Genomic DNA, 24,595 nt, shown 5'->3' on the forward strand with positions numbered 1-24,595 from the left:
AGGCTAGCACGGATCATGGTCACATTTTAATTATTATATCATTCATATCAATGTGTAGGTCCGTCCTCACCCATTTTGATAAAATAGTCATTAATGTCTATGTGACTAAAGAAATCTTTATTTTCTAGATCATGTTTCACCTTCAGGTCTTAAAAGCTAATACAGTATACACTGTGGAGCATGACACCTTTTCTTTTACTGCCAATTGGTGGAACCTTGTATTAAACACCACCGGTTTGAAGTCTGAGTCATAAACAAACCAGCTCGGCACTTCTTCCCTCTCTGGTTTTTATCCTCTAACTGTAATATCCCAGATTTCAGGCGGACATGTTTTTATTGGATCCATTATAAGCATTATAGCCGTCTCTGTCATTTTTTGTCTGAGCCAGAAAGTCATAATTCTGCGCTGACAAAATGTTGTTTTGCATCGGAGGTCCGCTCACTGAAATCAACACGATCAGCTCAGCTAATACAGTCACTTCCTAGTGTTACTTCCTGATTAAAAGCTTGATAAGCCACAGAAACAATCATGGAGTGATAGCTCATAGGATATTTCAGAGCTGTCATCCTTATAATCCGGGCTGATTAAATATATAGGCCGAGTTGAATGTACAGTTTGAAACAGACTGAACTCACCACGAGATATAAGGCAGTCAGAAACACTCACCCAGGTAGTGCAGCAGCTTCTGGGCTCGGTTCTGGGTGGGCTTGAGGTTGAAGAGTTCCTGGTTCTCGTCGATGAACTGGGTGTCCACGGTGGAGTGGAGGAACTGGTGGTTGTTGAAAACATTCTGGAGGAATGGGATGTTGGTCTAAAGATGGAGAGACAGGTGGATAAACAAGAGGGGGAGGTTTAGAATTCGTTGCCGTCTTTATTGAGCATTTTACACAAAGGGTGTTTGTGAGCGTGCCGAGGTAGCTGCAACAAGAAAATACATCGTATACAGTCAAGAAAGCAATCAGTCAGTCCTGTTCTGCAAATGAATCACATGAAAGAAAAGAGAGCAGTTTCTTTTGAAGACAAGATTTCGCTAAAGAGCCACGCTCAAATAACGGAGAACGCTGCACAATCTCAGCTTCAACAGACAAAACGCACGCAATCAGAGCAGCGAGAGAAAGTCAACTGTTGAAAGTAATTACATTCCGTTTCTATTTTGTTGTTTGTTTGTTTGCCTCAAAAGTATTATCACGCCAATTAAGCTCTCTAAATTAACAAAAGGAGGGGGGGAGTGGATGAGAGAGGATAGATTTAATTGTTAGGAGTTAATTTCATTACTACATTCGTTGCTTATTCCCCCCCCACACACACACTTTGGTAAGCCTGTAGACTGCTACGAGTAGGCTGCTTTGAATAGCTGTGGCGAAGAGGCGAACACAGTGAAAAGGGGGGGTAAAAGAGGGGGAGGGGGGGGAGATTAGTAGAAAGAAATGCTAGTTGGAAGGATTCAGTGAAAGGAGGATATGGTAATATGGGCTTGGAGCGGCTTTAGATGCCTTTATCGTTGTTTAATGTGCCCCAAGGGGAGGTAGAGAGTGAAGGAATGTAAACTGTGTGGACAGATTATTTCCCTCTTTTTGTTTGCTAAGAGCGTCTTTGCATATGACCCCGAAAATGTCGGTAGTCTTAAGCGGCATTTAAAAAGAAGTACACCTTTGCCACTCATGACCCCTGCATTCAAGTATCCTTCTTTATTCATAAATGCACATAAACACACGCAACAAGATTCCCCAAGGACCTCCTGGGCATTGGGTTTAATGCAGCTCCTTCTGAGCCCACAAATGCAACATCCGCCTCACTATCTACATATGTACAGCCCATAAATAGATCTCTCTGTCACACACACACACGGGCGTAAGGATACAAACGGCTCACATTAAATATAACCCACAGATGGACAGAATTTACAACCACAACTTGGACGTTTAGCTGACCCACACAAACCCAGAGTGGCTTGAAATAATTGTTGCAGCACAGTCACTCAGGAATCCCACAGTTCTGTGAAGGGAGTTGAGCAGCAAACAAACCACACTTACCTCATTACCGGCACTGAGAGAGAGAGAGAGAGAGAGGGGGGAGATGCAGCGGAGAGATCAATGTGCTCGGGTGAATAAAGCGCACAGGCAAAATGAGATGTACAGTAACAGAGGGCCTGAGTTTCTATACGTCTCTGTCTTTTATTAGGAGTAGAGAGAAGAAAGAGACACAGAGCAATATCTATATTTCAGCTGACAAGGAAAAGTCTCAGAGACAGAGAGGGAGTTAAAGCAGAAGAAAGAGACATCTTCCACTTTGTCAACGTATACTGTAGAGCCAATAAAGTACCAGTTATAGAGGGGGGTTTCATTCTCTGACGCACACAAAATGACTGTGTATCCTCAGACTCAGAGAGCTGGACAGCAGAAATGGAGGAGAGCCGGGGGATGTGTACAGCTGCACTGCACTGTGCCAGGCCTTGGGCTGCGGACCAAAACAGTAATTGCAATATGACTTCAGAGACGTCATATTTTCAGCCATTTATAGTATCCGACAGGATAACTGTATTACGATATGCTGCTGCCATACATAGCCCTTGTAATTGGGGGGAAATAAGCAGCTATGTGAAATCAGGATATTGTCGTATTTTTCCATTTCTATACAATCAAAATTGAAGCGTTGACTTTAGCCTAATGCAGACTGGTATAGGTTTAGCTTAGCATCAAGGTGGGTAACAAGAGGCAACAGCTAGCCTAGCGTCATCCAAAGGTAACAATCTCTGCCTACCAGCAGCAGGTCCAAGCTTACGAATGAACACTTTATGTCTCGCTCGATTAATCCACATACTTTCAAGACTTTGTGCTAAGCTAAGCTAACCAGCGACTGGCAGTGGCGTCACATTTACTGTACAGGTTTGAGCGAGGTATCGAGCTTCTCCTCTAACTCTTGGCAAGAAAGGGGGAATAAAACAAGATGTTGAGCTATTTCTCTATAAGTCTTTACTGACGGACAATATTTCCCAAGGTCCAAGGTTGAAAAAGAGCAACAACAAGGAAAAAATGTCATTTGTATTTGTTGTTCTTTGGAAGAGAGTTCTTTTTCTTTTTTCTTAATTGGCCTTGGAACGTTTTGACATTTAACCTGTTTGGAATTTTCCCTATGTTGGATGTGAACTTCATCTATTATTTATACGTGTACACAAACCTAATGGGAGTGATCAAAAGGTATGAGTTAAATAAAACAACGTGGAGAGGCAGTGACAGAGAATGAGAGATAAATAACACAAACAGGCGCCATTAACGGACGACTCTAAAAATAATGGAGCGGGACGGCAGACTCAACTAACACATGGCGGTTTGTCCTTTCCCTCTCTGCTGTAGCAGATCAATGTGTTCATTATCAGGCTGCTCGCACACCAACACACATTCCCTTCACTCTTCCTCCATGTTTCCCCCTAATGATGAGAAACACACTCCCTGAAAATGGCCCACCCACCCACACACACACACACACACACACACACACACACACACACACACACACACAGGTCCCTCTCTTTACCCCGCTCAGTATCTATGTGGCATTTCTTCTCTCACTCTTCATCTGGCTCTCGGCGATATCGCCCTCTCTCTCTCTCTCACACACAGACACAGAGACAGATACTCGACAGAGGCCCTTCTCTGATTTAGATGCCCTGTAACAACCGATTGGCTCCAGCTCTCGGAGCTATGTGCACAGCATGCAAAGCGCACACACACACACGCTTCCTCGCCAGTAATGATTGTGGGGCCCCCGATGCTGTTCAGAACGCAAACTCCAGCAACTACACACAACCTTTGAGAACTGTGTTAGTTTTAGAGGGAAAGTAAACATGTCTACATGTGAATTAATGCTCGCACAGGCACACGTTTACATACACCCACGCTCTAGCAAGTTAGCGCGCACACACACACACACACGAGGCTCAGTATCAGAAGTCACTGCTTCTTTTTGGTGCAGAAGAAAATCCTCTGTACTCTTTTTTTTTTTTTTTTATTCTCGCAGTGTTCCGTTTCTCAACTAGTTAGTCGGTGTTAATGCTACTCCGCTCACAGCCGGTGATTATCGGTCTTGACGCACTCGGCCTCGCTGGTGATTGCCAAAGCAACGTAGTGAGGTAAGTATTGACGTCCCGGACACAACAACACCTTAAAACACTTGGGTTGCAGGGCATTTGGCTTGTTGGCTAAAAGTTTCTTTTTCTTTGTTTTCCCGAAATCAAAGATCCCTCTGATCTGTGGTGCTATTTTTTTCAATCTAGATTGTTTAGACCCAATTACTCAAGATAATCCACAGACCTAGTTGTGAGCAGTTTCAAGTAAAAACTATGGTTGAAAGCCAAGCTGATTGACACATTATTGATGAATAGAACTGCAGTTAAGAGGAACCTTTGACTCTTTTGGATTTGGGGGTGAACTGTCCCTTTAAGTTTGACATTAAGAAAAAAAACAATGTACTGCATGGCTAACATTACAACTTGCAAATGTTTGCCAAAGGTGTCAACCAACATCCAAATGAATTTACACCTGGCAGTAAAAAGCAGTCTGGGCATCTTGGGGAGGAAAAAAACAAAAGAAAATATCACCTATTTTATGTTTTCTCGTTGTCTGCAATCTGTGTGCACTGAGATCGGATGTCATTTTTCACTACGCAGAGCAGACGAGGAGGTGGAGTGAACGGAATAAAAACAACAACAACCAGGTGTTGAAGATGGAGATGAGTCATGCTGGAGCTGCTCTGCATGTGGTCATCGTACCCATAAGCTCTGTCTCTGAGGCGAAGACACACGGGGTTCAAACATGGCTGAATATCATTCAGAATGTGACGCCGGTTGAACAGATCTGATCAAATCCGGACCGTAATGTGTACATTTACACCTGCCATGTTTTTTCCTAATAAAGATTTAAAAAACACGATGTTAATAGTCACACTCTACTCTTTGCCTTTGCTTTGAGAGCGCTGATATAAACCTGTTAGATTTCATATTCAAGCCTGAGGTCAAGTCTGCCCCTTTACCGACACTAATCTGTACTCCAACACTTTATGTTGTGCAATCCCCTTTACTCCTGCAATTTCATGCACCAAAATACTTTGAGTACAACAACCTGAGGTAGAGGAGAGCTCCATCATTTCGGACATATTTTCCCACACATACTCGCCTATTGTGCTTTTTTTGTTTTACGAAACCTTCGGGCTGACTCTGGAACTTAAGTACAAGCACGGGCTAAACGGGTCAGAATCAAGGCCAGGGCCCTTGGGGTCAAACCCCTGAATCACGTTCATTGGAGCCACACAGCTTCCTGCAAAGGGTACGTAGAAGAAGAACATGTGGTGCGTGTGGGGCCACATGGATCCAGGGTGGTTCCAGAAATAACACATTATCATATATCATCAGTCACATTTGATACTCTAATTCGTTACAAACAGGGCTCTCCCTGTTCTGAAGGGAATCCTGTGTTACCTCATAGGAAACGTATTATTAATGAAAGTGGAATTCAGAATGTGGTCTATTTTATCGAATCGATCTGACTGCTTCACATGCAATATGATAGCTGCCTGCTTAATATTCATATTTCAATAAAACGTGACCCTGGTAATGAGCCACTAACACAAATAACAGTTTGTGGGAACACCATATAAAATGTGATCCAAACAATCTCTAACACATCATGCTGGTAACACGTCTACATGTATTGTTAAAAAAATAGTTAAAAAGGTCATTCCCACAGTTGTTGCCCTGGTTACCCGGTGTTTTTGATAGACACACGATGCTCTGAGGAGCCATTAGTGGCGAGAGAAGATTTAATTTATAGGACTGTGTGTACTGTTTTCAATGCCTCCGTCACCAACGCACATGTTGCTTTACAGTATAGAAACTGCGGCGCATGAAGCACAGCTTCAGTCACACTGTGACTTGGCGGTGTGCAACATCACTCCAATTAGAGACTGCAGATGGAGCAGATACCTGCAGCCTCCGCGTGGCTGTGAAGAGTCACCAGGACAAAGGAATGCCTTCAGTGTGGGCTACTTAACAACTGTCCAGGGATCACAGAGCTGGTAAGATCCATCCAATAATGTTCACTATGTCTGGCACAACATGAAAAAGACAAATCCCCCCCGGTTCCAAGCAACCACCAAGACAAATTGTCGATTTTGAACAGCTGATGTGTTCATTTGAATGTAGAACGGGACTATGATTGGCTCAGCCCAACATGAAAACTAAACAAAGTGAGCTAGGATGGCACCGTGCTCCTTCACTCCCTCCACTGGGTCCTCACACCACGTTTTAAAATCCTGACGTTTGCCTCGAAAGCCAGCAGCACGCTTGGTGAAATCCTGTGTTGGCAGGGTGTCTCTGAGCTACAGCTCACCTGGATACACAAAGTCTGGTAGAGATCAGTGTAGACTATAGCCCCCACCTCCTCAAAAAAGCATCTGGACTAAATGTGTCATGTTGTCGTCGCATTTCCTAGTCATCAATACCTACAACAGACTTTTTTTGTCACAGTTTCGTCAATTTATTTCTGTGCATTTTGTGCACTAGAGGCACATGTAGAGTTGCTTTATACAAAACAAAAAGCATCGGAGACTGTATGGGTGCATATTTTGGGTTTGGATTTTTGCAAAATTTCAAACGGTGCTTGGCCTTGCACACAAATGCACAACACACACACACACACACACACACACACACACACACACACACACACACACACACACACACACACACACACACACACACACACACACACACACACACACACACACACACACACACACACACACACACACAAACACACGGCTGATCTCCAAACACTGCGTCTCTCTGTCACACAGAACCTCCACGCCACCTAAGTGATTAGGAGTTGAATAGGGGAGCTGTCAGGTCATTCATCTTTTCCCTCCTCTCCTCCCCTGTCTCCCCTATCCCCATCCGTCACGCCTTAACCACTGGGCCGGGAACATAAACAAGATCAACACACAAACACACACACACACACACACACACACACACACAGCCGGAGGAGTGAATGTACACTTGTGTGGACATGTGTGGGCCTACAAATGTACTCAAGCAGACAAGGCAGGCCCCTACACGTGCGTGCCTTGTTAACACACACAAACCCAAGCAAAGATTTATAATGGAGGACTCTGAGGAACCGAAGGCCTCAAAGGCAACACGCATAGAGAAACAAGCACACGGTGACAAAGACTGTTACCACTGTTGTCTTTGCCTCCGTATCTGCGTGCGTGAATCCGTTCTTGCGTCCCGAGGAAGAATGAACAGATGAAGGCGACAGCACTGACGATCACGGTCTGTGCTAATGTGACACAACAAATAAAACACTGTGACCACGTCTCACCTCTGGGCTTCTTTTCAATTTCCTCTCCTCCTCTAACTCCAAGGTGATGCTTTAATTCTCTGTGTGGTTCCCTTTGCTCACTAATTTGCTCTTTATTTCTCACCTCTTCTCCGCAACCAACGGCTATTCACCATGACAACCACCTTCATCCAATTCTTTACAGCCGTGAAATAAGGGAAAATGTTTATTAATGCCAAAAAAGGAAAAGCGGCAGCAGCAGCAGCAGTCCGAGTACCTCTCATCTCGTCTCCCTCCAAAAGCTCCTCAACCGCGTCTCCCCACCTGACCCAGATTCAAGCAAGACTATTTCATGGCTGCGCCTAAAAATCTGGCATTTGACATTTAGCAAGGGGCTTTTTCCTCAGTGAAATAAAACATCTGGTAATAACTTCTATCACCGCTCAGTGCTCACCTTGGAGTTCATCAAGGGGAGCTTTGGCCAGACACATTTTCATTAGAAATAAGCTCATAGGGTACGAAGACATCTGCCAAAATATTCAAACTTGTTGTTTTTTTTATCTCCTTCTAGCATGAGAGTTTTGCATCTGAGGTTTTGCACCTGAGGTTTCACGAGGACCAGTCCATGCTACAGTCCGGCTATGACCCCCTTCAAAAACAGATGTAAAGGAACAAAAGGAGGACGCTTTGAGAATATGTCAGAGACAGACTTTACAACTCAGTAATGGGGAGGACTTGTGCTTTCAGCTGCCTCTCTGAGTTGAATAGGGCACTGTCCATGGTGCTGAACTAGCCAGACATGCTAGACAAAGGACGTCAAGGGGGGAAATATAGCAGCTATTGCACTGTTGTCAAGACATGTCTAACATACCTCCGGTGTTCAATAGGAGAACTATATTTTAGGATCGAAAGCATGAACAGTAAACGTTTTTTTTTTTTTTGAGTGAGTTGCACATTTACAGCAAAAAGCAGCAGTCAAGTGTCAGCGGTCGAAAAAAAGGCAAATGCTTCGCAGCTACAAAATAGCTTGTTTTGACTGACGTTTTTTTTCTCCTCGAGCTCTCTGAAAATGTAACTACAGCTCTAACCACCTCCGTGTCCCGGCTTATTCACAGAGGTTGCCAAGTTCAGACCGTCGGGGTGGGGGGGGTGGGGGGGGTGGGGGGGGTGGGGGTAATGTAGCCGCAATGTAGCAGTAATGTACCCGCTGAAGCAGAAGGAGAAGCAGGGTAAGGCAAAGTGGATACAACAAAGGTGCTTTTCACACACAAAATGTGCCATGTTTGTATGACTACACATAATTGACTTTTAGATGTTCTTGAAACATCGTTGCAAGATGACAGGTTCTTTACCACCCGGGGAGATGCATTCACCGGGGATAAAATGCATGATGTGTCATCTTTAAACAGGGCGACTCAGACCGAGCTGAACCAGCTGAAAGGAGGCCTCTTATAGGGACCCTGAGACGCAGGCTTATTAAAGCGGATAGCTACCTAGTGGGTATTTTGGGAATCCTTAAGCAGTAGGCCTGTGACGCATTAAACCGCTCGTGATGAACTCCAAACCCGCAGTGTGACTCGTCTTAGACTCTGTCAGCGGGCGGCTGGTGCTCCGTGTTAATTACACTTGTACTTGTGAATGATCGCCTCGCTCTTTGTGTGTGGCAAAAGCATCACCACCACTTCTCATTCAGTGCCGAGACCGCAAGCGCCACCGCAAATGCATTTACATCTGATGTTTTTTAACTATACAGACACCTTTTCTTTTCTTTTTTTCTACGTTGCAGCAACAAATCCTCCGTCGTTAAGTTTATATATTCTCGCCGCCGAAAAAAATATAAACTGAACCAGGGCCCCTGCAGAGAGGTTTGAGATAGCATGAAGCAGCAGGAGGTCTTCAACTTTTCAGAGCCTGAAGACAACATTGGGAATTCATAGTTTCACTGTGGGGCCCCAGCTCAATAAACCCTATTACTACCGCTGCCACATAGGCTCCATCCAGAAGTAGAGCTGTGGCCGATTTGGTCGAAAAAAAATGATAATATTACCGATATTCTACAATAAAAACAGATGATCTGCCGGACAGATTATCCTTTAACAGGGAGAAGAGCACCTCTCATGCTCAAAACTGTGGGCAGGACGATGGACTTCATTTGGATAATCGCGCTTCATCGTTTAGTCCACTGTTCATCGCCAACAGATGAGCTTCAGGCAGTGGCTTTGGATGACAGAAAGTTGTTACGGCAGCTCTTTTGGTCGACCGTTACTCACATCCGTGGATACTTGTTGACCTGTCAAAAGCGAGCCGTCATTTTTACGGTTGATGCGTAGTTTAACGTTTTCTCTCCCACCAGCTCCAGCAGCGGGTTGCAGCGACGTGCTATGAATGCTAACTCCCCGACTGGAGTCACTTGGGTATTTATAATGAACAAACTCGCAGCGGGATGAAGTTTGGGGGAAAACATGTTTTGAACTCAGGAGCTCACAGTCTTGCTGTGAGACCCCACAGTGTGTGTGTAGACCCAGGGTTGTATATCACCACAAAATGCAAGCAGTGGTAGTTCTTCATTTAAAGACTAATGTTGGCCTATAATCACGATGTTACAAGATACACAAACTATAGGATGCAATGGACACACCGTACTTTTATCTCACTTCAGGTAGAAAATCTACATCATGTTACAATTCATAAGTATTGTTGTAAATAAACACAGAAATCCATTGAGGTGTGGAGAAAAAAAAAAAAAAACAGCGAACCAAAAGTGTACAAACCGTCGAGGTGCAGTACAGAAAGAAATGACAGAGTAGAACGAAACTGGGAAAATAAACAGCAAACATGAAGCGAAATGAAGGTATCTATAGTGCTGGCGTTGAGCACTTAAGGTGCGACCTTTAATTTCAAGTCGTAGAGAAAAACTGCAGCCCACTGAACAACCCTTTGCCAGTCTAATTAGCGAGTACACACCGCACCATATACTGTACCACTTCAAACACATTTTTGTGTCGGGTTTAGGCTGCGAATGTTACAAAATGTCCTCGAAGTATCAGCACTCTCAGTGACAAATGCTTTCCCGGTCGGGTGGAATATAAGCAGTTACAGAACAAATAGAAGAGAGAAATATCTAAACTCGGATGACATAATTCATAGATAATTAGAATACATTTCTTTTCTACAGTTAATACCTCCTCCTCATTCTCCACGTTATTGTGCACTTTAAGCACATTTATTTTCATTAGAAATGTCACTTTCCATTCTAAAAAAAGGTGTTTCACCAGGTTCTTTCGCCTCAGTTAATGTCCCTGTTGCTTAAAGCAACCTCTCTGCCTCGCATGTCGTAACTGCCTCAGGTTTACTTCAGGAGAAAGGCTACGAGGGCACGCAAAACAGGATTCGGTGAATTAGAATTTGAATCGGAGATCAAAGTGAAGCAGCGTGTCTCTCCCGTAGCACATCCAATTCAACCAGTCTCCATTTGCCGCCGCCGTCATCATCAAAGCAATTCATCTCATCTAATGGGCCGCTGTGTATCGGAGACTCCTGTCAGAAAGTCAGGAGGCGATTCATCCGCGCTAATAGATATTGAGCAAAGAAAGCTGGACTCCTGCTTAAAAAGCTAAACCAATATAGAAAATGTTGACTCGACCAACAAGACCATATTTACTCCTTCCCTTCCATCTATGGCGCAGCGTGATGCCTTTAATCCCAAAACATCCATAGTATCTATTTCCAGGGACAAGGGGGAGCCCGGGACACTAAATGACTAATATCCGCCTCTTATTTACAGAATGTGCTATAACCGTCTGGCTTTTCTCAGCACAGAACATCATGCATTATGCATTTGAATGTTTCACAGCCTTATCTTGGTTGCCTGTGATTTTCTCGGCAGTATTTATAGGTTTCCACGCGGGCTCCTGCTCCTCCGTACGCGTGTTCTCATCACGAGGCGGTGTACCCCGCGTGCGCTGTCCGCGGTGCTGAAGCGGCCGCTCCATCCAACGCCGTTCCAGTCGGCTGTGCCAAAAAAAAAACTGCAGTCATTTATTAACGTTATTAGTTACACCTGTATTTAACAAGTCAAAGTGTCCCACTGCGAGAAACGTCTATTAGCCGTGTTTACCCGCACAGCCAATAATCCAAATTGGTAATGCGATTACAGTGGCAATGTGACTGAGGTGGCGCCCATGTAAACAGCACGCTCAGACTCCGTTAACGCTGTCAGAATGAGCTTAATGACAGACAGCGCTGTGCAAATTTTAGATGCATTATTTTAAAAAAAGGGGGCCTTCCAGTCACGTAAACACCTTAATCTAGCCATGGCTCTTCTTTAGGAGTTTTAGGCAGCTTTTTCCCGCAAAAACACACTGCTTGATGGCGCCAAAGATGTCAGCTGGTGAGGCACTTGAGAGTGCTCCTCCACTGCACGGTCTTGGGGAAGCGCTCTCTTAGGCCACGGGTAACCTTCGTGTGCTCCGAGCGCAAGTCGCGGCGAACGTGCTCGATGGGGTTAAAAGAACGACTCGAAGAAGAGTTCAACTGCAACGTTCAAACGAAGACAGCCGGGGTAAACACCACAGCACCACAATGCCTTGTAATAACAACGGCGCATCGCAGCACGGAGACAGCGTTATTAATGGAACAGTTCAATATGCAAGCCATCAAAGAATGTTCATCGGAGTTGTTCTTCACGCTGATTATCGCCTATAATCCGATAATTATATGCATGTAAATTCGTCGGTGAACTGACAGCTTCTTCCTGTTATACACACACACACACACACACACACACGCACACACACTCACGCAATCCTAACAGAACTAATGCCAAGAAACTGCCGCTCGTATGAGGCGAAACAATCAACAAACAAAATCTAATTTGCAATCTTTTCATTTGCACCTCCCAGCTTTCTATTTCGACATTTAACAGCCGTTTTTTTTCTCTTTTCTTTCTCCTGCACAGCCCATTGCATTTCTGTATAGATTAGTTTAAGTACCAGCCCACACACACAAAGAGAACGTTTTATTACTTTGTCTTATACATTGTTTGTTATTTCCACTCTATATTCCAGCAGAACACAATGCATGAAAGGAACACATTTGGCTTGCATGTTTGCTGAAGTCATTTCGGCCCCGTGCCTTCGCTGTGCGTCTGAGTGGATGCAGTCCAGTTTTTAACGCTTAAAGCAGTGTAGAGAAATGAGGAAATGAGGCCGAGCGCGTTTCCCTCGTACCTCATCGACTGCTGCCGACGGCTGTGGAAACGGCCCGCCGGCAGCAAGTGGGAAGTCATGACGCAGAGGAAAGAAATAAAAGCACAATAACATGTAAATGGCGTCAAGAGCAAAATGAGAAGGCGGGGTCGTGTGGCTGATGTGTGTGTGTGTGTGTGTGTGTGACTGTGTGCGTCTGTCCTTGTCTCTAATTATCCCAGAGATTGAGACAAATAGAGGGGGACCTGCACTTCTGTCTAAACCTCCACACCATTTACCCCTGACTTCACATCTGAGCAAGTGTGCGTCCGAGTGTGCGTGTTTCGTTTAGCCTTGTAAGAGGCGTGTGCGTCTAACGGCAGGCTGTGCCGGCCATGCCCTGATTTGTGTGCTGTTATTGCGTGTGCAATCTTGTGCTCCTGCCAATCTCCGGAGTGAGTGAGTGAGTGTGTGTGTATGTGTGTATGTTTAATCACGGTCTGTGCGTGAGCGCCCTATGCGACGCTCACAGAGGGATTGTGCGGAATGTATGTCGCATGTGTGTCCACGTGTGAAGTCGATATGTGTGGGTGGGTGTGCGGGTGTGGGTGTGAATGGAAGCCTATGACACACCGGTGATTATGTGTGATAAAGTGTGCACAGGTCAGGTGTGTTTGTTCTTGTGTGTTCCAGTGCTCATGTTTAAGGCTCAACATTAAATGGGGGAGAGGTGTAGACTTCATTTAGGCCGCTTTTGTATCTCAACGCACAGATGTCCGTCTGTCTCTCATCCACTTATGCTGCTGGCAAGGGACACTTTCTTCAGCTAACAAATGTGCCGAATGCATCTCCTTCCTCATAAAACATCTACAAAGAAGGTTTTAGGGAGGCATTTCAAGTCCTGCTTCGTTTACATCCACGTGTACTTGCTCACGGCCTCGGCTGAATTACTGCCACCTGTGGATCAGTGGAGTCGGGTAACACCACTAATTAGACGGAGTAACGCGTCACCAGCCAGTGCTGCCAGATTGGGCTGGTTTCTGCCCAGTTGGGGATACTTTTGATTAAGCTGGGCTGAGGGAAACCAGCATTGGGCTGGTAGATGCAATGCTTATGTCAACATTTGGCGGGTTTTAAGTTGTGATTGGGCCTACAACACTGTCACCAGCGTGCAAATGTGCGTGCACGTGGGTCCTTGTTCACGAGACAAACAGAACGGGGGGAAAACTGCTCGATAGCACTACTTGGAGTTACTAAAACTCCTCAAGGATATCTTTAAATAGCTGAACCTCAGCGTTCAGGGTGTTTGAGAGTTTTCCCCATCTACAGCATATATTGGGCACATATTCCATGTCAGCACTTAAATCACGAAGCGTGGTCATTGTTTCATTTCAATTCCGCTGTGCTGGAGCAAAGAGCAAAAAAAAAAAAGGTGTGCATGTCCAAACATGCACATCTGAGATACCGTGTGGTATTCAGCTATCAGTGTCAGCATGTGACCCGAGTGAGCCACAGGAATATTTGTTTGCTGACACCAGCAGCGAGTTGACCGGTGAACCAATTTGCAGCAGAAAATAAAGTCGATGGATTAGTTCAGCCCAGGGTCGGCAGGCCGACTCCCCTGCAACTGTTTTCACTTTGAGGGCTAATTTAGCCTGACCGAACCAGAGCAGGTCTGCCCTCGTTCTGATTAAGGGCAGCAGTGCTCAGGACCAACTAAAAGCAGATCCTGCCAGTCTCCCCGTTTAGTTCTCAGTCCAAGCGTTTTAACTTTGTCCGACTTCAACGCGACTGATCTGTGGTCACAGGAAACGCTTTCCAAGGACACAACATCCTTGACATGGTTGTTTAATGTATCTAAATGTAATCATACCAAGTCAGTGATGACATTTTCCCCTGACTGGTGAACTCACTCCATCCATCACCCAGCAGTAGGTCACGTTTAGTTTATTTCATTCAGCAAGGTCACTCTCACTGACGAGAGGACTCGGTGCCAAACCACTAGACGTTTGATTAATCGTGAAGCAACGATCCATAAAGCCGCGCTCCGTTAACGGGATACGTTTGGGCCGAATGATACATCAAAGTTCTCTTTACTGGACCTTGCTTTCAGGGAGGTCTGGCCTACTAGGTTAAAAGATACGCTGGCCAACAGCAGGAGGGTAAAGAGGGAGAAAGCAAAGGGATGGAAATAAATTCTAGAAAGATGCACTGCGATGCGTGACAGTGGGATGGAGAGGTAAATGCTTCAGGGAGAGATGAATGGGGGGGGGGGGCACAGATTGAGAAATATTTAGAAGATCAAGAAGTGATAGAAAGACAAAAATGAACTGCTGGGTGGAAATTGTGACACAAGGAAAAACCAATCCATCCATAACACAACCAAATCCCTTTTCTCTCTGATGTGTCATCTCTGGTGTGCGATTGTGTTGACGAAATGGCCCCGCACGCATGTGAATGTCGGAAACGACCTAATTCCAACACCCAATATCTCCGACGTTAGAGGTTCTGCCTCGGAATCGCGGGGCGCACGCACGCACACGCACTCGCTTTCCATTTAACGCCTATTTCCCCAGCAGCCATCGGCGCGGTGGGGGAATCAAGCGCTCCACCACTGTTTGAAGTTGTATCAGCTACACTTTCCCCATCACCATGCTATCACTCCATCCACTCCTCCCCCTCTCTTCCTCACTTATCTCCCTCACGCCCCAGAGATCCTCGGCCTCTCTCTCTGTCTCCCCCCTGCCTCCCGTTCCTCACACGTCGCCACTCATGTGCTCACCCTTTCTTAATCAACCGTCTTTGCTCCCCCGCTCATCCCGGCCTGACCCAGAGTTGCCCGAGGCACCGAGAGCTTCGCTTCCCCTTGTCATACCAGCAGACTTTTATCTCCTCCTCTTCCTCCATCTCGCCTTCCTTCTGCTCCTACCCCCCCCTCCTCCCGACCCTCCATCTGTGGTGAAGATGTGCTCAGATCCTTTACTCAAGCAAAAGCGGTAATTTCACAGAGTCAGAATACTCTTACAAGTAAAAGTCTGAATTTAAAAGTGAAAGAAAAAGAAGTATTACCACCAAAATGTTCTTCATGCATCAAAAGTAGCAGTATTCAATATGCAGAGTGGCCCCATAAAGAGGGTGAAATTATTATATATCACTTCTCTCTTAAGCTCTTTTCACACAACTCATTTTCACATCCATTTCCATCTGCTTATCATAACCATCGTGGGAACGGCTGACTCAGCAGAGGATTCCAGAAACCGCTCTCTCTCTCTAGAAGCAATGTCCGGCTCTTTCTGGGGAAACCCTGAGGCGTTTACAAGCCAGATGAGACATATAATCCCCTCCAGCTTGTTCCCCAGTGCCTCTTACCAGATGGACGTGCCCGAAAAATCTATAAAAAAAAGGTATGAGATCAGGAGGGTCCTGATCAGGCGCATGAACCACCTCAACTGGTCCCTTTGGATGTGGAGGAGCAGCGGCTCTACTCTGAGCTGGATGCCTGAGCTCCTCTCCCCTTCACTAAAGGTGAACCCAGCCACACCACAGAGGAAGCTACATTTGTCCGCTTGTAACCGCGATGCAGTTCTTTTTGGTCAATACCCAAAGCTCATGGACACAGGTGAGGGTCGGAGCTAAATGGACTGGTAAATCCAGAGCTTTGCCTTCCGGCTCAGCTCCCTCTTGAACCAAAATGGTCCCGCAATCCCTGCTGGCGCCGCACCAAAACCGCCTGTCCATCTCCCGCTCCATTTTACAACCGCCCCTGAACCAGACCCCGAGATACTTCAACTCCTTCGCTTTGGGCAGTAACTCACTCCCAACCCAGAGAGGGTGAAAATCCACTGTCCATAGCTGTTCCCATTGTGGGAAAACTCCAGGCTTTTGTCTGCATCTCGACGCTTTGCGCCTTCCCTGCTTTGAGTTTGGCATTCAACCACAAGCCAAATTGGCCTGCAGACGTCAATCTTTAAAAACTGGTCCAAATGTTTCAGTTTGGAATTCTGACGAAGGGTAATTATGTATTTGTATTAAATGTAAAAGCTCAAGTAAAATACTTGAGTAAAGAGCTCTCTCCTTCCTCCAGCCCACCCCCTCCCCTCTCTCCCTCTCTCTCCGGCTCCTCATCTTCATGACTCCCTCCGTGTCTCTCTCTCTCTCTCTCTCTCTCTCAGTCCGTTTCTTGCCACAGACGGAGCCAGATCACGCACTCTTCTCCACGAGATAAGGACAAAGAAAGCCAAAAGAATCAAGGGAAAAGCAAGAGGATACAATGGATAAATTAAGTGAAGTTACTCGGTGGAGGCAGGACAAGTGAAGGGGGGGGGGGGGGGGGGGAACTGGAGAAAACCACCCTGAAGGAGAGAGGAGATTTCTAAAAATACAAGGCAGCTTACTCCCTGCATTCTGCTATTTTCGCTCTCTCTCCCCCTCCCTCCCTTCTTTTTTGCAGTGTCCCCTCCTTCATTCAGTACCTGTTCCGTGGGATTAACATGACTTAAAATTCAATCAGCCTACAGCCTGACGGAAGAGCGACAGAGGAGGCAGACAGAGCGCTGCAGCTGTCGAGACCGAGTGAGGGGGATAGACAGTGCGCGATAGAGAGGGAGAGAGAAAGAGAGAGAGAGAGAGAGAGAGAGAGAGAGATGGGTGTTTTTCCACGGAGCTGAGATAGAGAGAGAGCCGCGTAGACAGGGAGATGTGACGGATCTAGGAGCAGCGATGGAGTGCTCTGGAAAACAAGGTTAGTAATTCCACCTTTTCATCTAACGGGGGGCAAAAACAAAAAAATATGTTAAGTAAGGATGAAAGAACCAGAAGGAGACTTGAAAAAAATGAATAAAAAGACACAGAGAAGCTGTATTGTGCATTTTAAGTATCAAAGTGAACACCGGAGGAGGAGAGGCAGAAAAGCAGGGCTGAACAGACGAAAAATGTAATCACAGATTTACAGGAAGAAAAAAGAAAATCCGGCAGAGAGGCTGCATATATGTAGCAGCTGCACTAATGTACACGTACACACACACACACACACACACACACACACACACACACACACACACACTCGCACTCACAAAGAAACACACACAAACACAGAGTGAGCGCACAGCTTTAGAGCAAGATAACGAGATTGTCTTCTTAAAGGTGTCGGCTTTTGGAGTTTGATTGACAGGCCAGTGTGTGTATGCATGTGTATGCATGTGTGTGCATGTGTGTGTGTGTTTGACTTTTGAACTGTCTGACATTCATGGCGCTGATCAATAGCCCAGTTGTTTCATTAGACTGTGTGTGTGTGTGTGTGACTGGAAAAGAGAGCGAGAGAGGGATGCACAGGCTGTGTGTGCTTGCAGGAGAGTATCACTGCATGACTACTTAATGGATATGTGTGTGTGTGTGTGTGTGTGTGTGTGTGTGTGTGTGTGTGTGGTGGCAGCAACGATGGAGGTGGTGTGTGTTCAAGCATGCGCGAATGTGCTGCGTGTGTGTGTGTGCGTGCGCTTGGTGGTCCTGCGAGTGTTTGTGTGTGTGTGTGTGTGTGAGCATGAAAGACAATTCAGCCTGCTGAGAGGCGTTAAGGGGGTCTCAGAACTATTGATTCTCTTTGACAGACAGGTGAGCGGAAGAGAGGAGCGGGGGAGACGGAGAGGTGAAAAAGAGTGGGGCGGCAAGGTGGGGAGGGTGTTGTATAAAAAGCCATTTGGGAGGAGTGAACGATGCGGCCGAAGTGGTGGAAAGGGGGATGGATGTAGATATCTGGGGGGGAAGAGAAGGTCAGGGTGGGATGAGGCATAAAAGTGATAATGGACTCCATCCGATGTTTGTGTGATTCATGTGAGTGCACACGCAGAGGGGGCAGACAGCATGAGTGGGACACATGTACAGCGCAGGCAGTTCATCCTCTTCACACTCGCCTTGTTTCTCCTCTTTTGCAGGATTCTAGCCATCCCTCCATCTCTCCAGCTTACTCTCCCATAGCTCCCTCTCTGCACCGCCCTCCAAGGTCATCAATGAACAACTAATTCAATGTGGGAGGACAGACAACGGATCGCACCGTGATCGACAGTGACACACCCTGGAAATCACTCCGGGAAGTCAGGGATGAGAGAGAGAGAGAGAGAGAGAGAGAGAGAGAGGATGGGGATGGGGGGGAAAACTGTGTGAAAGAATGAAGCAATAGGGTAGGAAGCCAGACAGCCAGATGAACAAATAAGAAGAGGTAGCGCTGTATGACTGAGGGGGGAGGAACACAAAAAGGAGAGAGGGAGCGAGAGAAGGTGGGGGAAGGAGGTGAGGAGGGGGAGGTGAGGATCACCGCCGACTCCAGGATTCCTATTCTCTGTCGATTGAACTGCTCCACTTACAGAGAGAGACGTTGAATACAGCCATGTGGAAATCATATCAAAACGCCATAAATAGGATTTCAGGCAAAGTGGATTCTTGGATTCTCCCACTGAGGTCTCTATTTCGGAAGTACCAGACCGGGATTGAGCGAGTAATTCTGGATTTTCCAGGTTTTTCTTCATCTATAGGAGCCTAAGAGGATATTGTCGGATTGGGATTTCTGCAACTATCTGGTTTTCTGACACTGACCTACATCCGCCTCCTTTTGATGATGTGTGGGTTCCTGTGTGTCTGAAAGGGAGTAGGACAGGTTTCAGCACAAACACACAACCCCCCCCACACACACACACACCACCACCCACCAAACACCCCTCTCCTGCTGGGCCAACACAAGGAGAAACACCTGGGGCGAGATCTGTGCTAAGCACTGACACACACAAACGCACCCACACATAAAAACCTGGATAACATGTGGAGCTGATTCGGATTACAGAGCCGCACAGACGGAAAAGGTAACATCCACGCAGTTCTCAAACACAAACACACACACACACACACACACACACACACACTCTCACACTCACACTCACACTGTTGGCATACGTTTGAAAGTAAAGGTGAATCCATGTTTGCATGGTTAGCTCTCTTGTGCTGAATCATTTAGCACATCATTGCGGTGAACACCAGCATTCACTGGACTGAGAACTCTGTGTTCTCTCTCTCTCTCTCCCTCTCTCTGTCTCTCTCTCTCTCTCACACACACACACACACACACACGCACGCACGCACACACACATTCTGAGTCCTATAAATAATGAACAGATGAGCGTTCATGACAACCAAAACATAGGGGGCAACTGTCAAACTACACACAGAGAAGAACGCACAAACTCAAATCTCCTACATGATTGTGTGCTTTTCTTTTCTCATCCCTCTATTCTAATCCCTCTACACCTCCAAGTCCCCATTTCTCTTTTTGCTCTACATACCCCTACTCCACTGAAAAGCTCTCATCCTGAGTGTGTTTCTGTGTGCGAGTGTCAGCCAGCTGTCCCGTATCAGATTACTCGCGAGGTGCGTTTTAGCTTGGCTTTCATCATCTCGCCTTTATGTAATCTCACCTGGCGTGTCGTGTGTGTGTGTGTGTGTCTGTGTGCGCATCACGATGAGAGTGTGTGCGGATGCCGAGGCTGCGAGTGTTTGTGCGGTGGCGGCAGCAGCAGCACAGAATAGTTCTAACCTCCCTTCGTTTGAGGCTTTTTACGTAAGCTGTGTCTGAGCGCGCACACATACACAGATTTGGCACACTGACACAGGAGATCAGACCGACTGAGTAGATATATGGGAGGATGAGAGGGCGATGAGAAAGAAATGGAGACGGGAGGAGAGGGAAAGTGCGAGAGGGAGGAAGAGGGAGGAGGAAATGGAAAGGGGAGAAGGGGAGGGATGGGGCGACACAGTTGATGGGCACCGAGGGCTTAGAGAGGTCAGATGAAGGGATTGCAGAGGTGAAGTGAGACACAGTGATGGACTTCTTCAAGTGACGAGGAAAAACGAGAGACAGGCGAAGGGAGGAAACGGGGAATAAAGTCATATAGATTGGGGAAGGAGGAGAGAAATTAGGAAGGAGCAGGAAATAACATTGAGAAGAAAATAAGAGACCGAAGGATTGATTGATTATTAGATGAAAAGTGAGATAGACAAGACTCTAGCATGATGAGTGACAAGATGATAAAAAAAGAAGGTTAGAAAAAGGCTAAGATGATAAATTAATGGTGATTTACCGTAGGGAGATAAAAATAGAAAGATAGATGAGGAAGCAATAATTAGAAATGGCAGATGGCCATCATTATGTAGCCTTCTACTATCACCAATGGCTACAATTAGTCTTACATGACCCCAAAAAGTAATGAGCGATTTAGAGACAGAACTACAAGGGGAGTATGGTGAACCATGGGGCTTTTCCATGTAATAGACTCGCCAATTATGAAGCCCAACTTTGGGGAAAAGGGGAACATTAATGAGCCCGGAAACGAGAGCGATTCAGCTTAAAAACAATACACCGTTAGAAACGATTTCTATGAACAATAAGTGTTTTAAAATAACTGAGACAGGGCTCATTACTAGCTCTGTTGATCGTTAACAGCAGATTTGACTCTCGCTTTGAACAGGGGCAGCTCTATTTCTGAAAAAACAAAAGAAATTTTTTTTTAAAGTGCGACAAAGAGGCCTTTTGAATTCCATTAACCAAATCATAATTCTATAATTGGATTCACTCTCCCGCTAGTGATAGTCGGAAGAATACAGAACAGGCGAGTGTCACATGGTTCAAAGAGTGAAACAAAAAGAACATTCTCTACACATCATCTCGTTGTCTCTGTCAGTCTGAGGCTACGGTGAGGAAGACGCACGAACAGATGGGAAGCTCACTGTTCAAAGCAGGAGCCTTGCCAGCGTGAGCAGACCGGCAAGTGAATGAAGGACTCTGGGAAAAAAAGGCAATAAATTACTGATTGAAAGGGAGTAAAAAAAGATTGCAGATCAATGAATTGACCCTTTGCTAAGCCCCTCCCTCCTCAGTTGCTGTTGCTACCCTTTGCTAAGCTCTCTCTTTTGATTTATCATCGAATTTATTTGGAAATAACGGGTCCTTAATGTCAGACATAAGCACTCTTCACACTTCTCATTTCGACCGCCGGGTTTTGCAGCTGTCACAGGCCGGTTTCATCAGCTGTTGCTAGTGAGCTAATTAAGCTAACGTTAGCTCCCCGAGTTGCTTGAAAACAACCTCTTCAGCAGACTTTTTTGATGTTTCCGCCCTTTGTGTTAAAAATGTGCACTTGATGACTACACACACATGGTGCACGGCTAAAAGACTTAGCCGAGCTTACGTACTTGAACGGGGGGATTCCTATTTTCAAACAGTATGTTTCCATTTTTAACGCTACAAGAGAAAAAGGCATTCAGGATTAAGGACAAGCCCAATGTGTTTTGCGAACGCAGAGCAGGACAGAGCCGCTGCTGTGACTCTAAAGTACGATATCGTGGCATCCAGGCCCGGCTTCTTTTTATGCAACATTGTAAACCCCAAAACAATGCGTTACGTAAGGCTGCTGGCCTTGGAAGTAATGCTGGTTGCTATACCATAATGAGCTAGTTAGTCTGACGTTAGAACAGACAAACATAATCCATTAATCTACTTTTGCTCTTGGGTTAAAAAGGAAGGAAAACATCATGTAAACTGTAAAAATGCAGAGTACTGCTCTCACTGGAGAAGGAAAAAGCTCGACAGACCTGCTTCACCTACTTACGTTTGCTACGCTATGATTGACCATTAGCGGACGCTAAAAGTTAAACTGAACAAATGAGAGAGGCCGATTTATGAAGTGTTCGGAAAATAGTGACCACCCAAAATCCCGAGGGCAATAGCTGCAGGGACTGCGGATGAATGAAACAGAGGAAGAAAGACACATGAAAAGACATCAAAGCTGTGACGGATGATAGATGTAGGGATTGAAAAGCTCAAACCAGCTTTCAATCCGGGGCGAGAAGTGCAAGATTTGAAACCCAGAAACAAGGTAGACGTGGCCACTGTCAGAAAGGTGGTATTTGATGTGGGGGGGGGGGGGGGGGGGGGGACAAATGGGCGGGAGGGAGGGAAGCGAAAAGGATGAGACATCAGCCCAGCTGAGGAACCGAATGGGTGGGTGATGGAAAGAGAGGTATGGAACGATAGCGTGATGAGGAGGAGTAATTACAAGACGGGCTGCTTAAGATAGGGAGGAACACTCAAGAGGATGGAGAGAGACTGACTAATGAAGAATGAAAAGCCGAGCGATGACACTTGAGAGGTGGATGATAAGAGGGGGGGGGATGAGGGAATAGAGGAATAACAATGTCTGAGAGAGAAAACTACGCTAATAAAGCAGTGGCACGCTGTCGGATAGAGAGATGGATGAATGAAACTGCAACACGGTGGAATGTTGAAAAGGGTGAGTAATTAGACAGCTAGTAGTCAGACACGGTAGGAAAAGCGGGACGGGAGAGGAGGAGAGGAAGAAAAAGATGAAAGGAGAGATAAAGAGTTTGTCACGGAGGGGAGGAGCGGACTGGGAGGTGGAAGCAACAAGCGCAAGCGTAGTGCACAAGCACGGATAGATAGAGGGATGAAAGGATGAGTAATTAAACTGTTGACAGTCTGTTTAGGCACAGCGGGCGCCTGATGAGCAGAGCAAACTGTAACCACGGCAACCGCCGGAGACAGACGGAGGGATGGTTTTTGGGGAGGGGAGGCAGCAGATATAGGGGGAGGGAGGAGGAAATGGGGGAGAGCCAACTGTGAAAGAGAGTGTGTGTGTGTGTGGGTGGGAGGCGACAGGGGAGGGGGGGGATTAGAGGGGAGTAGAGTGACACAAGTGGGAGATGAGGGATGAAAGAGAGCATGAAGAGGAAGAGAGGGATGAGATGAGGAGAGGGAAGATGGAGGTGGAGGTATCCGCCGGTTTAGGAAAAGTCGAGAACCGACTCATTTAAGGATTCATCGGCCGTGTAAAAGATTACTCCGTTCTCCTGGTAATACTGATATGAATCTATAAAACTACATCTCAATATTAGGTGGGTCGAAAAAAAACAAAACATTAAGCAGTGCAGACGGAGAATTGCTTACGAAATACAAAGTACATTTTGAAAGTTATCTGGCTAACTTCCTAATCCTGCTTTGTGAAAACCCCCTCTGGAGATGGAGAGGGAAGCGAGGGCGCGGATTTACACCAAACTTTGATGCGTTCAGTCACATCAGTGAACACGTGTCCCATCCGAGCACGGACGACATGCTGCTCAGCTACGCCGCATCATGCAAAGGCTTTACTTCCCTCTGCATGGCGGGGGGCTTCGTTATTCATTGATCTGTTGCCGTTATGAATCAATAAAATGTCACAGTATGATGTCTTTAAGTTAATATTGAATACAGTCCTGCACAAACATTTTGTTTCTAATTACATAAAACTGAGAAAAGCAGAAAATACTGCGTAGGAAACGGCAAATGGATTTTTTTTTTTAGATGTAAAATCTTCGAGAGGGAGTTACTGAACATTTGAGCGAGACGGCTTACAAAGGTGGTTTGTAAGAACCCTTGCCACGCACGTTGGCACCACCTCAACGGCAGCTGTGCGCCGGCACACAAACCAACCAGTTTGTGTGACTCGCAGGTGTTTGTCGGCGTTACAACCGCGCTCAACAGATGCAGCGGGTTGTAGATGTTCGAGTGAATCATGATGCGGAATGCCGCGTGGGCGATGCCTGTCGGGAAGAAAACCGGGTTGTAGTGCCTCGTCTGCAACGTGCACAAGCCTAAAAGTTTGACAGCGGAAGGCACGGAGCGTCCCCGCCTGCATCAGCAGTGCTAAAGCATCAGAATATATGAGATGTAGCAATAAACAAACTCAAGGGAAACCAGTTTCCCCCTGCAGGCTCATTGCGGCGCAGTGTTGTGTAGCTTTTATTAGTGTCTTCGCGTCAGGAGGGGGGAAAAAAAGAGCTTTGTGGTGAGTTACAGTGCAGTTTGTGATTCATTATGGTTGAGAGTAGCCGCTGTGATCAAACAAGCGTGATACTAAGAGGCCTTAACCACGTTATTATCAGTTCTTATCCCTAGCCTATACCCTACATGGTTGTGTTTCATAGAGGGGGTGAGATAGAGGAACGCATGCAAGAGCAATACAGATACACATTGTGTG

The 24,595-nt window shown here is 46.1% G+C and overlaps 1 protein-coding gene across 1 annotated transcript in view; it reads right to left on the reverse strand.

The window, feature by feature from the left end:
- The window catches only part of pcxb (pyruvate carboxylase b), a 244,169-nt gene that overhangs the window by 50,829 nt on the left and 168,745 nt on the right, over nucleotides 1–24,595 (reverse strand). Inside the window, exon 13 of the mRNA XM_079185036.1 lies at nucleotides 668–812. Within this exon, the coding sequence (XP_079041162.1) occupies nucleotides 668–812 (145 nt within the window). The remainder of the gene's footprint in view (nucleotides 1–667; nucleotides 813–24,595) is intronic.

The sequence above is a fragment of the Pholis gunnellus genome, assembly GCF_910591455.1.
Source record: "Pholis gunnellus genome assembly, chromosome: 23".
Classification (NCBI taxonomy): domain Eukaryota; kingdom Metazoa; phylum Chordata; class Actinopteri; order Perciformes; family Pholidae; genus Pholis; species Pholis gunnellus.